General features: G+C 42.9%; 1 protein-coding gene across 1 annotated transcript in view; it reads left to right on the top strand.

The window, feature by feature from the left end:
- The window catches only part of LOC308102466 (regulator of G-protein signaling 12-like), a 47,895-nt gene that overhangs the window by 6,783 nt on the left and 24,720 nt on the right, over positions 1-16,392 (top strand). Inside the window, exon 4 of the mRNA XM_080452188.1 lies at positions 16,011-16,032. Within this exon, the coding sequence (XP_080308314.1) occupies positions 16,011-16,032 (22 nt within the window). The remainder of the gene's footprint in view (positions 1-16,010; positions 16,033-16,392) is intronic.

Here is a 16,392-nt window from a genome sequence, read left to right as displayed (position 1 = left end):
CAGTTTATTATGTCAAACAGAAGACTTATGGATTTCCCTGACCCTTTTACCATGAAAAGAAGTGTCTTGAGGCCACAAATGAAGATTTCCAATGTTTTTATTCTCCGTTTTTGTACACTTCAATCATCAAGGCATCAAAGTACCACCAGACTCACGCTTCTCATTGTGTAGAACCCCTATAGCTGCTCAAACCGTATCCAAAGGAGAGCCATAATTTCCCCCTTCACCATTAAGCCATGGTAGTCCTATACATTTCAGGTAATAACGTGGCAGAGAGTGTTTTATGGTTGCCGAAGGCCATTAGGCCCTCACCTATCAGTAACCCCCCCCCCCCCCCCCCCCGACTCTTATTTCAAGGGCTGAGCTTCATCTTGGGTTCACAGCCAGAGATCAGAAAATGCACGTTTAAAAGCCTCTGCCACGGCAGACCAAGATCAATAACATTAGCAGGTAATGACTCATGAATCGGCACGGGCTTTGTGGTTTATGAAGAGTGGTACCAGTGTAATATCGTTATAAGCGTATAAAAGAATAGTGCAACCCCCTTCACAAAGGTAATAACATTGATTGCGGGTGTATTTCATTTAGGTGTTAGTTACTTTGCCAGCATGGACAACTCCAGTATACACAGAAACACACAAATGAGACACTCTCACAATTACCTTCAACTGCAGTTACCTGTAAAAATCGTTGCTCACTGAAACGGGTCAATTTGCAGCCTTTGCCATGCACAGATTGCACTCTCTCTTGTGTATTGTGGTGAAGGATTTTTTCACTACTTTCAAGCTGTGTGTATCAGAGAAGTGTGATGATAAGCTCCCGGTAAACGTGTGCATCTGGACTCACAAGGATACTGTGGGACATGTTTAGGGTCCACCAGCAGTGCTTAGGCCAGACCCCTGGCCTGCAGATAACCCCAGGATGTGGCCTCACTGTCTGATATAGGGAACTAAGGGAAGCCTAGAAGAAAACGCATGTGTCCTGTTGTGTTGCTTTTTCCATGGCCAGTGGTGTGCGTCAAAACAGCCAGCTTGGCAAACGTTTGTTATTTTCCCTCCACATTATGAAGGCTGTGACACGTAGTCAACTGTGCAGCCTACATGCCAAGCCAGAGCCATACAATCTCTAATTGTCGTTTCATTTCTGTTTGTTTTTGTTCTGTTTTCTGCTTCAGCAGAGGAAGAAACTCTACCATGTGATTCTCTGTGTGTTCGTGTGTGTTCGTGTGTGTTTTATGCAAGTTCGTTTTCTCTGTCATTGCTGCGGTGCTGCTGATGCGACAGGAGCGTGCTTGATGTTGCATGCTGAGCCTTTTGTTGTCAGATTCCCTTATGTTTGTGCATGTCGAAGAATGTGACACTTTGTATCACCCTCTCTTCGTTTCTGCACATAGCTCGTCCTGGTTTTGGGGCTGAAAATATGGTATCCCTAGTCTTGGTGTACAGTATACAAGAGCATTAGTTAATCTATGCAATAGTTGTTCATGTAAGCTGTGATTTGGTTTCTGCCAGGGGGAATCGAGAGCGCCATCTCTAATTGTGTGGTTTCCATTCCTCTCCTACTGTAGGTGTGCAGAGGCATTAAGCAGTTGTCTTTGCACACCCGCGGCTAAGAGATCCACTATGTGGGCGTATCAGTAACTAAGGAAGATGGAGAGATGGAGGGAGGGAGGAGGTTAGACAGGAGAGAAAGGGAGGGAGTTCACACAGCAGAGAATGAGTGAGAGCCAGGGCGGGCAAGCCAGAGAGAGGGAGAGAGAGAGAGGAAGCGGCAGCAGGGAGAGGGAGCTTTTGAACTCCCAGTAGCTGTCAGGATCTTCATGCACGTGCATCCTGCACGCTCCTTTCTCCTCCTACCCTCCTCCTCCTTTCCGCCTCGTTCTGAGCTTGCGCTCCGTTCCTCTCAACTGCGAAAAACACACAGACAATCACCGTGCACCACGGAGCACTCTCGGATGGACCCGTTTACACGCACCAGGCGTGTGGAGCATCGCTGAGGACGAGCCAAGCGCACGCACAGCACCATACATGGAACAAACTTTAACTCTCAACTCTGTAAGTCTCATGGTGAAATTGCAAGGGGGGGGGGTTCTTTCCACAACATTTATCATTTTGCCTTTAATTCATTCTTCCTTGGCTCGAGCGATGCCATCTTTATGTGTATTTATGATGTCCTTTCTGCCACGGCTAGTCGGCTACTTTTCCATCTTTGGGCTCTTTGTGGCTCCTGTTGTAGAGACCGAGTGGCGTACAGTGGTTAGCTTGTGTGGTCTGTCAGAGGAATGTTTTGCCCGGTGCCAACTGATCTCCCATGCGCTGCATGACACACTGTGTGCTGCTGTATACTATACAGCAAAAATACAGTGAAGCTTCAATGTCAGGATGCACAGTGGCTCCCAATTAAGATGCACATAGTTACCAAAAGAGTCTTTGTGAAGTGGACTGTGATGGCTCTTGTCATCTCTCCATCAGGAGTTAAGTTACGGATGAGCGGCTCCCACAGTTACTGAATAAGCCGCGTTCTGTTGGGCTCACTCTGCAAGTGACCCATTTCAAAATGAATTGACGCGGTTGGGGAGAGTTGTGTTTGTGTGTAGCGCGCACAAATGGAGATTGTGGCTTTTTGTGGATCAAGCCCCCACTGATGAACATGGGATGTTATTTTCAGGTGGCCGTGTAGCGGACTTGACTTAACAGACAAGTATAGTTGCGTACGTTTTTGCTCTGCCCCTCTCGGCTTCCTATAGGCCTATTCTATCCTTGTTGTGATAACTTGTGAATCACCACACAGCTTAATCAGTTCCCTTCCCTCAAATTAACCATTGCTGACTTATGCCTTTGTGAGCCTTGTTGTTTGTGCTACACAGACGGTCGTTTTGTTTTTAAGTATATTAATCTAGATGCCAGCAAACACTGTCTTTACAGTCAAGCACATTTTTTGACTTATTCTTTTAATGTATTTTTAGGGTATGCATTCCACGCTTTCATGTTTGATGTGGAGGGTTGTGACTTGAGGAGATGAGCTGGAACGGTGTATTAGTGGGGGATTAGCGACACAGGCAAGAGGCAAACACTTTTATCTTGCTGTCATCACAGGGCCGGCTCGGGTGTGGGTGGACAGTTGCGTTTGGGAAACTTCCTTAGCCTAACATTATAGGATGCAAAGAGCAAGCAGTTTGGCATTTTATAATTGTGTTCAGTATGATTTTTTCCCCCTCTTGCTACAGAGCCTTTTTCCCCCCCCATTTCTTTTCTTCAATTGCAATTAAAGAGGCTGGTTTGGGCTCCCAGCCCACCAGCTGGGGAAAAAAAGTACATTAACAGAGTAAAACTTTATATGAAGTTAGTTGATTGGTCAGCTGCTCGGGGTACAAATACATAACCGCCAATAACCAGTTGACCAGATGTGGCTGTGGTTGCTGAGCTTGCCGTTTGACCAAACTATAACCACGGAAAATACCTCTGCCCGGCCACTTCTATCCAGAGACTGGCAAGTTGGAGTCTTTGCCATGTGTGTTGGTTTTGTTATATGTACCACTGGTACGTATATACAGTATATATAAGTACCACTGGATGATGTAGTCACAGTCACGTATGACACAAGGCAGCTACCAATTAGGGGCTGTCCATTGATGCGTAACATGACACATTGGGTTAGTTGGCCATGTAGCTCTTTTTTATTGCCCTTTGTTATTTAGCTATAGGACATGCCGTGCCATGCCAGGCTTTCGAATGGGATCTAAAACCAAAATGTCTTGCAACTGAATCACATCCAAATCTAAACACACACTGTTTGCCTTCCTTATCCATGCTATTATTAAATTCCGCTGCTTCACTGAAAGTGAATGCGGGCCAAGACTGCGCAGTGGTTACTCAATAAGGAACGGCACAGCACTGCCGAACTGCTTTATCACCTCCAGGGAACAGTTTGGACATGTCTGAGACACTGTGGGCTGCATGCCACATTTAACACTGTAACGCACACCTGCAGGTGGAGCCTTGTTCAGGCATGATTTCTCCATGACATTGAGTCAGAGGTACTGTGTCTTGTTTGAACTGGAGTGGGCTCCAGCCAGGCTACACAGTCAAATCTGGAGTGTTGATTGAACTCCGAGAGCTTTCTACTTTGTAGGAGAGTGAGTGTGGTTGGTATTATTTTGGCCTTGTCTTTGGCACAGCAGCACACTGCAAGACCCTGCCAAGGTCTCGTCTCCTTCGCACCGTGGAAGTCGTAAACATGGCTATTTGAGGGGGCAGCCAAGTTATTCCCCCATCACTGTGGCGAGGGATTGATATACTGAGCTTTGCTCTGGCAGCCTAAACACTAACTTTCCCTAGAGAGCCATTCCTTGAACCTTTCCACCCACTATCAACGTACTGAAATACAGAATAGTATAGTACAGTATGTATTTTTGTACTATGCCTGTCGACCTACAGTACTTGCTGTAGGTTGACTGTAGCTTTTTTTGTATTCATGATCTGATCCAGTATCCATCGTATCATATTATTTCTAAAGACACCAAAGGTAAAGGGTGCCCTGAAATGCAAATGATGTAAAAGTGGATTCTCCTGCTATTTATTATGTGGTTACAATGCTATGTGACCTGTGTTTGACACAGGTATTTCACACTTGGGCTGTCCTTGACTAAAGAAGACAAAGCTGTCTAAATGTGTACATAGAATCTAGCAGAGACCAGACTTTTCAGGTTGGTGAGGTTGAGAACTGAATATTCTAATGTTGATTTCACAATGGATACTACCTATTGGCCCCTATTGGTCTATCTATATTAAAGGGTTATAGAGTTTCCAAGAGATGTGCTCATAATTTTCAAGAAAACGACCAAAGACCAAACCAAACGATTAATCGATTTTTTGGACTATGAGGGGACAGCCCTATTCCTCACACACCAGAGACTGGTTGGTATGCGGGGATAAGTTATGAAAATATCAAGTTAAATGAAACATCATGATATGACAGTACATTTAGGCTTGTGTAAATATGGCCATCTAACTTCCCTCCATACATAGATTCAAAGTAATCCATTTTGTCCCTGTCCTGTCCGTTTCCCTTCTGAAGCATCTATTTTTGACCCTGTGAGAGTTGCCCTAAACTTGTTCCTGCCAAATACCCGTGGGGACTAAATGGTATCCTTTAGACCCTATTGCCCAGGGGGCTGAATTTAACCCCCATCCCTATGAGTACCCAATCCCACCCACCCAGCCAGCTTAGGTTCCTACTTCCTAGTATGACCAAGAAGGATTAGGCACCAGACCATAAGGTCAGGAGACTGACAATGATGTGGGGGAGGTGGATGAAGGTGACGAATTCATTTGGAGAGCCCTGGTCTGCCCTGTTTGTTCCACATCCAGAAAGAGATGTTCAGTGGTAACAACAGGCCTGTCACAATTATTACATAAACGCCCGATCGCAATTATTTGAGATAATCAGTTATTTTTGCATAATTGCCATAATTGTTTCTATGTTGGAAAATGTTCATTCATTTTCAAACATAAAATAAATAAATAGTGGAAATAGCTGATATACAAGCTCACAATGCTTCGCATCGCAACGCGTTGTGAGCTTGTAGATCGACTGATTCCACAATTTTTTATTTGAAAGTATGAAGTTATTTGTATATTGTAATTTATTTGTATATTTCAGTTATTTGTCTGCCCTGTGCAACCTTTGTTTATGAAGCCTAAAAGCCAAACAGAAATGTAACTTGTGATTTATATGTTCCAATGTCCAATGCCAAAAACACAATTAAATAATTAATCGCAATAATTTGTGCGACAATTAATCGTCAAGTAAAATGTCATGATCGTGACAGCCAACAACTGACCCCGTCGCTATACAGCAAAACCACCCATCGCACTCAGAGATTTCCAACAGTGTAGTGCAGCTTCATGTGGAGCCCTCTCTTTTTCTCTCTTTAAAGTTATTTTGGTGTAGCAAGGGGGAAAAATCATAAGACTAATTATAAGTGTCGGGTTTCAGGTTGGAAAGTCCATTTCTGGTGAGAAGCAGGATGAGGGTGTGGCGGCATCTATGTGGTTGACTCGTCTCAGCCCCTCCAGGCTTAAGTGATTGCACCCTTCTCTTTTTTTTGTGTTGCCATGATAATGAATGAGGTCGGGGTTGGGGTGGCGGGGGGCTGAAGGGGTAGAACTATAAGTGTAGCATATCTAGTTTTTTTCTTATTTTTTTCTCCCCATTGTGCCCAAAGGAATTACCATTCCATTGTCAATTTACATTCATGCGTTGTTGCTACGTGTTTACTTTGGCAACGGGTAACGGGGCCAGAGCATGAGGTGAGCCGAGCATAACCGTGCCTGGTTCAGGCAGAGTTAATATAACAATGTACTAAGGTAGAAAATAAAAGGGAAGTTCCATTTGTGGCCTCAGCGCCAAGCCCCTGGACCTGCAAGAAGTAGGGCAGCAGGTAGAAAAGTAAACATCTCCATTCCGAGGAATGCTAACACTCCCTGTTAGTGCTGATATCCAACAACAAGTGGCTAACGCACACGGGCAGCTATATACACATACAGTATACACTCGTGCACATGCATGCATGTTGTTCTAATGCCTCTCAAATCCAGACGGAGGCGGAGACGCTTCCATCTGCTGTGGCTAACTATCTTGAAGTACTAGATTAGTGCCGATCATGGAGATTAGGAGGTGAATTACGCAGCGACAGACAATGCCCCCCCCCCTTCCTTTTTGCATACAATTCAAACCTGAACAATCCCTGTGTTTGCTGAGGGAATTACACCTACTCGTTGATTGAACTATTGCCAGAATTCATGGATTTGTAGCTATCTACTTCCTCCCAGTCTCATCTAATTTATGGATGATGGACTGGTTAGATTAAATTGAAGTTAGCAGGGAGATGAACTCAATCAAATCTTTTAAATATTTGATCAGGGTGAGTGGGTTGTCCTGTCACTTTAGTTTTCTTCTTTACAATTTACAATTTAGACGTATCCAGAGCGACTTACAAGTGCAAAATCTGAGTAAATCGCATGCACTGTAGTCAACAAATGACAGGGTTCTACAAGTAGTAAAGTATGGAAAAGTATGGAATTTGATTTGAATAATTTCCAGTTTGGGAATAAAGAAAAGGAATCATGGCAAAATATTAATATTTCCAGATTATTGCTCCTATTTGGTTTTCTAAATTATAAATGTTTTAATTTCTAAGAATAAATGAATCATACCAGCAGAGTGTTTTTCATGGTGTTTTGGAACAGGCCGCCGAAATGTCATCAATGCCATCACTAAATGATGACGGTTATATAGTCACATAAGTAGAGTGAAAAAAGAACAGGATACCAGGTAAATCAAATGTCATCTAAATAACATTGTTAAGATTTGTCAGAAAACTGTCAGAATTGATCCTAGGCCAGTAAAGGCATGTGTGTTTCCAGGAACAGGGTCTTAAACACTTGAACCCCAGCATCTATAATCTGGGTGGAACATTAGCCCAAAACAGCCAATTGAGCTTCTAGATTGGCTATTTTTGGCAAAGAGATTTGGTGTAGACAGAAAAAAGCGGTCCAACTACAGAGACAACTCAGGTCCAGTTTGCGAAGTCTAGACTCAGGGTTTAAGTGGTTAACTACTGTACTAACGCTGGGCACATTTTCAACATGGGGGGGTGGGAGGATTATTTCCCATTAAAATGCTGCGGTGTACACTCAGTTATGCATAAATGTTGTGGTCATTTGTATATATGAATGTATACAAATGGATTAGCAATGTCCTAAACGCCATGCCTAAGGTCACACAGCACTTAGACTTGGAGTCTGGACTTGATAGCAAATCTAGGGGGACACTAATTGTGTTCCCGTTGTTTACCATTTCCAGTCCCTCTGCATCACATAAACGTATTCGGTTCACATCCCAGTCGAGCGTCTGGCAGATTTGCTGTGGCCAACAAGATTTTTCAGTAAAAACATGTTGGAGCTCCATTAATCTGAAAAGCAAACACAAGGTTGTCTTGTCGGCTGTCTATAGTCAGAAGTTGCCCATTGAGTTTCATAACACTCTCTCTCTCTCTCTCTCTCTCTCTCTCTCTCTCTCTCTCTCTCTCTCTCTCTCTCTCTCTCTCTCTCTCTCTCTCTCTCTCTCTCTCTCTCTCTCTATGTATCTCTGCATCTTTCTCACTCCTTGCTTGGTTGAGGAAAAAATGTCTCTTCCATCTTATCAGTTGCCACACCCTCGCCCTCCCTTCCTCGAAAGGAAGTCTCTTCCATCCAAGGCCTTTTCATTATGTTATTTTCAGGGAGTATTTTGTAGTCATTTACAGATTGCAGATTGCCTCTACAGCTTGGTACAGAGTAGGACTGCAACTGTAGATTATTATTATTATTATTAATATTATGTTGTTAGCAATTATTCAATCGATTACATTTCAGATTAATCGAGAAGCGCTTTGCTGATTTATTTTTTATATTGGCGAATCAATATAAACAATTCTAATATATTTTTGATAATTGACTAGCCCTATTTAATACATGGTCATATAACTGTGTTGCACAAAACTGGCAAAAATAGCCGATCTACAAGCTATAAGCAACAAGCACAATATGTCACGAAGCGACACACTGTGAGCTTGTAGATCTGGTATTTGTGCTATTTAAAAAAACGTTTTGATGCGAAATTTCTATTAAAACCGATCATTGATTATTTTTCATAATCGTTGAAATCGATTAGGTTGAATAACTTCTACACTCCTAGTTTGGAGTTTGATTAGTGAGCAGTTGGTGCTTGTGATAAACACTTTTGCCACTGCCAACAAAGTATAATGCAGGTCTTAAGTGGTTAATCAGACTGATTAATTTGAGTCAATTATTATTTAATTTGCTTTGTGTTGATTCGGTGATATATGAGGAAGTAATTTTTTTTTTTTTAAAGAACCTGTTACTCGATTATTTGATTAACCTACATGAGCAACATTAAGTGGGCTATTGGTTCTAAATGTCGGTTTGGATATATTTTTAGTTAACTGCCCAGCCCTAGACAGTCCTGTGTCCTTAGTTGTTGTTTCTTGTGTCCATTGGTCATGAAAGACTCATCTAGGCAGTCTTAACAGCTTGCAATCACTGCATGGCTGATAATATCTGGATCTCTCTTTCTTCCCCTCTCTCACCCTGTCTCGCGCACACACACGCACGCACGCACGCACGCACACACACACACACACACACACACACACACACACACACACACACACACACACACACACACACACACACACACACACACACACACACACACACACACACACACACACACACACACACACACACACACACACACACACACACACACACACACACACACACACACACACACACTTTATTTATGTTCACATGTTGCAAGAATTCTTCAAGTCAACATTGACAATAGTTAGATTCCTAAATGGTGAAAAAATCCAGAGCATGTATCTAAGAGTCCATCTGTGGATACAGAAAACAGCGCCTCCTCCAGATGTGGCCACTGCCAGTTATAGCAGATACGGAGCAGAAAGTTAGCAGTGCCTCAGCTTTTGACTTGAGCAATTCTGACATGTGCAGACCCCTCACAACCTACTTGTGGACATTACCAAGCCTTCCAAATGTACTGTAAACACTACAAGTTTACACTTATTTCCAAACAGTAAGACTGGACTGCATCTTTGAGCACAAATAGCCGATCTACAAGCTTAGATCTAGATGTGAGCTACTTTTACTATTTTTGAACCTTTGTGAAGTTTTCAAATATTTTTCACGGCCTAACCCTGTGTCGACATGCCCAAAAATACTTTAGGGACACCAGGTTGAAAAAGTGGTTAAAACCTTGGAGTGCTTTTATTGCATTATGCATTATTGTCCATTTGATTTTAACATTTTCAAAAATAGCTAAAACATTTTTTTCTTTTATTTTTTAACCTTTTTTGCCGTTTCGCAATGGGGGGGGGGGGGGGGACCGGAAGCTACAGTATGGCTAGTATTGGCATGGAAAAGGTTTGTGTTAGCAAACAGACAGAGAGATTGAGTCTGGTTAATCTGTCTTTAACTGTAAAAATGACTATATCCTCATCAACTGCAACATTCTTATTAAATGTGATAGAGTATGATCAGCAGCAGGATGACAGGCTAAAGGTACCTTGGTACATTGTCTGGTGCTAAATGATGTTCAGTATCACAGCATTGGTGACACTGAGATCAGTCAGTTAACATTCTCAGAAATTGTTATTGTTTACGGCTGCAGCCACACAGGAGGCGTCAATTGGCCGCGTCAAAACTGTGTCTCTCAGAGCCCGTTTCTATTTTGGAGCGTCTGCGCGAGGCACAGACCATCCAAAATTAGTTGGAGCCACGCATAAAGGTAAGCTCTTTATTTCTTGGTGCTTGCGTCAGTGACACATTTTCTGTGTCTGAGTCAGACTTACCCCCTCATAGTACTCACTCATTACAAGGTGGGGGAGAAGTGTCACCTGTGTCTGTTCTGTAAAGAAGATCTTATTAAAGACCCCCCCCCCCCCAATGGAATCACAAACACAAACATCATATGACAAACATCTCGCAAAGTGATCCACATATTCAAATCCAGTAATTGAACATAAAGGAATCTACCATGAAATCCAGATTGTTAAGAGGCACAGTAAAGCGATTGAAGGATTTATGGGAGCTTTGTAATGTCCAGATAAATGGGTGAATAACTTTGAACAATGCTAGATCATTTGCTCTGGGAAAACCTTGGACTCGGCCACCCATGCTTTTAGAATAACAGTTGGTTTGAACGCAATCTCCACACAGATCGTAGAGATTTGCCAAGAAAGCAGAGAGACGGCGGGTAATGCCAGGAACCTATTTTCAGACCTTATTTTCTTTTTGTTTAGTTTTTTCACTGTAATGAAGGAAACTACTTGTTGAAACCTTGAAATTGACACGAGTCCCATATTTCTGCTGTATGTTATGCAGTCAGTCGTTGGGTTCTTGGAGCCCCTTAGTCTGCTGAATGGCACTACGCAATGACGAGCAGAGATGAAGTTTGGCCGTTCACGTAGGGGGAACCTTTTCTTTGACTAATCACGGCGAATGAAAATTCATATGGTTTCAATCTATATTGACTCAGTAGTGCTCTTGAAGGCAAACAGAGTACCGCGACTGGAAACAAAAGGAGGGGAAGGCCAGTGTGGTTTGAACGTGGTACGGCAGGGAGGGTTTACTTCATCTGAATCCTTCACGCCGCTGTGGCGGAGGCTGTATGTATCGCCGTCGGTGGGTTGCCATAGCAACAGCTACAGGAGTAAGGAATTGGAACTCTTTCTTTTTCCCTTCTTCAACACCACCCCCCTCCACCCCTCACCCCCACCCTCTCTGTCCGGTACCTCGTCAAATTTCTTCCTCTCTCTCTCTGACTTGTACAGACTTGGTTAGCAGGAGTTTTGGGTGGGGAATGTTCAGGTATGCACTCGCACACACATATCTGTCTGCCTGCTGCCGCTGTAGCAGACTACAGAACAATGAGTCTCAAAAGGACGCTTTCCTTCAAGAAACCCTGGTACTGCAACAGCGTAAGTAAACTCGTGCCACTTGTCGATGAAGCGCTCCTTTCTTCTCTGTGGTGTGGGGGACTTATTTTTGGTTTGGTTTTTGGTTAAGTCAACTGTTTTTGTCATTACCTAATCGCTGTCTTATCTTCTCTCTTTCTCTCTCTCCCACCCAGAACAGATGCTTTTTTTTTTGTCAGGCAGAGAGGATTCACATTAATTTGTTTCCATAGGGTGTGTGACTGTGTGTGCGTTGGTGGGAGAGTCTGTGGCAACTTGTAAAAACAATGTTAGAAGAGACGTAATGTTTTGGCTGTATTAATGTGATGGTCTGTGTCTGGGCATCTCAACCTCTACACATGCCTATACAAGTCCAAAAGATGAGAAAAGTTTCTTACCTCTTCAACAATACTGTGTGAGAGGTAATAATGGCTAATGTGTGTGTTTGTGTGTGAATGTGTTATAGATGGCCGAGTAATGTGTTCTTTTTGTCATCACACTCACTTCAGCTCATGGTAAAAATAAAAAAAATATATAGATATTAGATTTTTTTTAAATCCTTCTGTGAGTGATTTCCTCAAGTCTCTCAGCTCGGCTGTTGACATGAGAAGAATTGCAGCAATATAAAGTCCGAAATAGGATTTTCCAGTTGTATGGCCAAGTCCTACTCGGCTTTGCTGCCAAGATAACTAGACTCAAATCTCAAGTTTCTCCCATTTGGCTGATTACAACACTAAAACTCAAAGGGATTTTGTTGGGGTCCCCCTTGTAAAGAAAATAAGGGATCTGTGAAGTACAGCCCCTCACTCAAAGGGGATCAAAGTGGAATCTCTCCCACAGCCACCCATGTTGGCACAGCCCCATCACAGGAGGTGTGAACGGAGGAAGGGAAGTTGGGCTTCCAGTTGTATGAAGGAGTGATGGTGTTGCTGGCTCATCATTTTGGCCTCATTGCAAGGAAACAGCAAAGGGTTAAAGAACACATACATTTGTGTGTGTGTGTGTGTGTGTGTGTGTGTGTGTGTGTGTGTGTGTGTGTGTGTGTGTGTGTGTGTGTGTGTGTGTGTGTGTGTGTGTGTGTGTGTGTGTGTGTGTGTGTGTGTGTGTGTGTGTGTGTGTGTGTGTGTGTGTGTGTGTGTGTGTGTGTGTGGTCTAACCCAGTGGTTTTCAAAGGGGGTTCGGGGGCCCTTGAGGGGTTTCCAGCTAAACAAGGTGTAGTTAAAAATTATTACTATACAAAAATGTACAAGTAATTATTCTAACATTTTCACTTAAACCAAAAGCTTGCTTTGTATACTGTGTAGGTCGGACAACATCGTTTGTAATACAGGCCTTGTTTGAAATAAAATTATCTATCTGCCTCCCCCTCTCTCTCACCCCAATACATACTGCACACACTCACGTACCTCTTGTTTTCCAGAACCATGTGATACACGTTTAAAGGTAGGGTAAGTGATTTGCTTTGGTTAAAATAAGTGTTAAATAGCTCTATATTCTGATAGTACTCATTGCTATAGAGTGTTTGTTCAGTAATAGGAGTCTCCTTGTCTCTCCACCTCTTTATTAAACAGAAAATGCATTTTCGTTTCAGTTTCAGTTTCATTTCCAATTTTATCCAACCAGGATAGAGAACTCAATCAGGATATAGATTAAACAAGTGAAATTGGAAGTGATGACACTAAGAAATGAGCAGACAAAATTGGAACTGGAACTATACAAATGAAGCTTAAAAATTGGTACTTTCTCCTGATTGGCTGAGATTTTGACACCTACCGGAAAATGTATTTTCTGTTTATTAAAGAGCTGGAGAGACGGGGAGACATCTGTTACTGAAAAAACACTCTATAGCAATGATTACTATCAGAATATAGTATTTTAACCTTTTAACAAAATACTTTTTGTTTTAACCAAAAAATATCACTTACCCTACCTTTAACCACTTAAATCCCATATACTTTGTTGACCGGGGCGGTGTCACCTATGGTCCACTATACTTTTTCATACTCCTTTTTTCCGTCTAGACCAAATCTCTTTGCCTAAACTAGCCGATCTACAGCTCACAACCCATCGCAACACGTGGTGAGCTTGTAGATCTGCTACAATCAGCTAATGTTAGCCTGTTTTTGCCAATTTTGGCCATTATGACATGCCCACAATAGGGATGCTGGTGTTCAGGTGGTTAGGAACTCAGACATAGCCATAACTTGAGAACACGCTGTGATTTTTGTTCTCGCCAACTTTTTGCTCAACATTCTACGCAGTAGTTCAAGTAGAGATCAATTCCATTTTTTCGTAATTTCCGTTGCTTATGAATCTCCAAACCCATGTTTCACCAGCCTTACACAAATTACGAAATGAAATGTTAGGACATAATTATCCTCTGACACGCATGTGAGGTAGAAGATCAGGTATTTTACCCTGGAATAGCAGTTGTGTTTCATTACAGTAACTCCCCCCTCTCTTGTGTGTGCGTGTCTGCGCGAATGAGTGAAGTTTCATTGTGTAACAGTAACAGGATACGTCTACCGTCGCATTGTGTCACACATCTTTTGAAATAAAAGCTCTTCAATCTGGATGCTGGAGGCCGACTCTCGTGACTCCCTACAAAAATGCATGGTTTCAGGGGGGGGTGGGGGCATGGGGGGACTTTCACTCAATTCAAAGCCTTTAAACGTGTCTTGTCGTGCCGTGTGATGTCTGTCCGTTCTACAAAATGAACAACAGTCGCACAATGTATTTAAGGTTTGAGGTTGTGGCTCTTTTTTTAGGTACCCAAGGGGGACAGGCTTATTGGGTGGGTGTTCTCTCTCTGTTCTGTCAATCTTCCTTGAGTACCCACCCTTAGTTATTGTGCACAAGCTGGCCACCACAGAAGAGGGGGGGGGGGCTGTGGCGGGTGCTGACTGTGGGGCTGGGCCCAGTAGCTCCATGGTTGTAACGGCTGAGGGTTTTAGTGGTCTATTTGTCTACATCTGTAAGCCTTCTATGGTGAAGGGGGAGGGGAAGGCGGGTCCCGATGCATCTTTTACATGTGGTCAAGCCTAACTTCTTCATACAACAGTGTCACTCGCCGAAAATAACTGATTTTCAACAACAACAAAGACGTTGAGTTGATGAGGGACAGTGTTGTATGACAAAGTACTGTATAACACATTGTGAGCTTGTTGATCGGCTATTGTCACAGATTGTTCGCCTAATATAACATGCCTATATGCCCCATGCCCATTACTTACTTATTTATAACATGCCCAGAATAGGGACGCTAGGGTTCATGTGGTTGAAGAGGGTGTGCGACCTAGAACCGTTCCGTTCCACAACTGATTGATCAAACTGAAAAGCCACTGATATGATCACACTCCGAAGTGTCAATTTTCATTATGTGCACTATTATGCTTGCAGAGTGGCAACCTTTATGTGCTCATTTAGATTAAATAATGTATTAGTTCATTGGGATCAGCAGTTCGCCTTGGTTTTGATTGTTCCAGAACACTGCATCAGTGTTTTGCAAGGCTAATGAACAGCTGATTCAGAGCAGAGCACCAGCCATGCATGCCTTGTTCAGAAGATAATATCTGCTTCGACATTAACGCTGAAAAGGGAAAAAGCAGTACAGAGAAAGCTTGTTTGGAAACAGGCTCCTCTTTTCACATGAATCCTCCAACTCGCTGTTCCAGGCTGTTCTTGGACCAAGCTTTAAGACGCTCCTCTCCTATCCTCTCCTGGATTCAAAACTATTTTCAGTCATTAAGTCTCTCTTTTGCTTTATGGCCTGGCCAAATGGGGCTTTTTCAATGGCCCACTGAGGTGGCAACTTCAACCTGCACTTGCCAAGGACATATTTCTGGATAGTGGATATGTCATGAGATCAGACATGTTTTAGAACACAAAAATAACACCCAACCGATGATACTTGTCCTAATTGACTTTAAGTCGCTGATATCCACAGGCCTATAAACCACTCATCCCATGAATTAGCATGTGAAAAGAGGGTCATTACTGCCCGTGATGACCTCTCAAGTAGCACTCCCTTGATTGGCCCTAATCCGTATTGTGATACCAGTCAGTCAGTCAGCATGAATGCTAAAATTCTTGCTTTTTCCTGTGTGTGTGTGTGTGTGTGTGTGTGTGTGTGTGTGTGTGTGTGTGTTTGATGAGGTGGGTCCTGGTTTGGAGGTGTGAACAGCTGTGTGTGTACGTGAGAGATCAGAGGTCCACCCACTAAACACATTAATGGCCTGGTGCTAGCGACCCAAAGTCCTGCCCCTCTCCAGTAGCACACAGACACACATTCCTCAAACACACACACGTCACACACACAGTCACACACACAGTCACACACACACCTCTCAGAGCAACTGGTGGGATGTCTGGAGAGACACTGTTATCAGCAAATGCTCCTATTCTTTGTCTCAGTGCAGGAGGAGGTCATGAGGGCAGCTTCTCACTAATGTCTCTCTATGTTCTTTTACAGTCCGCTGCTTCTTCAGATGGTGGTGAGTACAATTCTTTCACTTTACATGTAAAATATCTGCTGTTTAAAAATGGAGAATTAAGATTTTTATTTCTGCTTTCTGCTGTCTTCCAGTGAAGTTAAACAATGGTTCATCGTAATTTTATTCCGATGTTTACATTATGTTTCTTGAAAATCTTAAGGACCCGGAACCATTTGGGTCAATTTTTACACTTTCAGAGTTAAATGAATACTGAGGATTTTCCTGTGTAGCGTTCTCAAATTTAGCCTTTTCTAATTCTCATTTACTGGCCTCTCCTCAAATAGCAGCTTGTTGAAGAAGTGGTTCTCAATCTTTTTCATGTCAAGGACCCCCAAATTCACATGTATTTGGCCGCGGACC

Source organism: Gymnoscopelus braueri (assembly GCF_963280865.1).
Source record: "Gymnoscopelus braueri genome assembly, chromosome: 15".
NCBI lineage: Eukaryota > Metazoa > Chordata > Actinopteri > Myctophiformes > Myctophidae > Gymnoscopelus > Gymnoscopelus braueri.
This window is presented reverse-complemented; position numbering and strand designations above follow the sequence as displayed.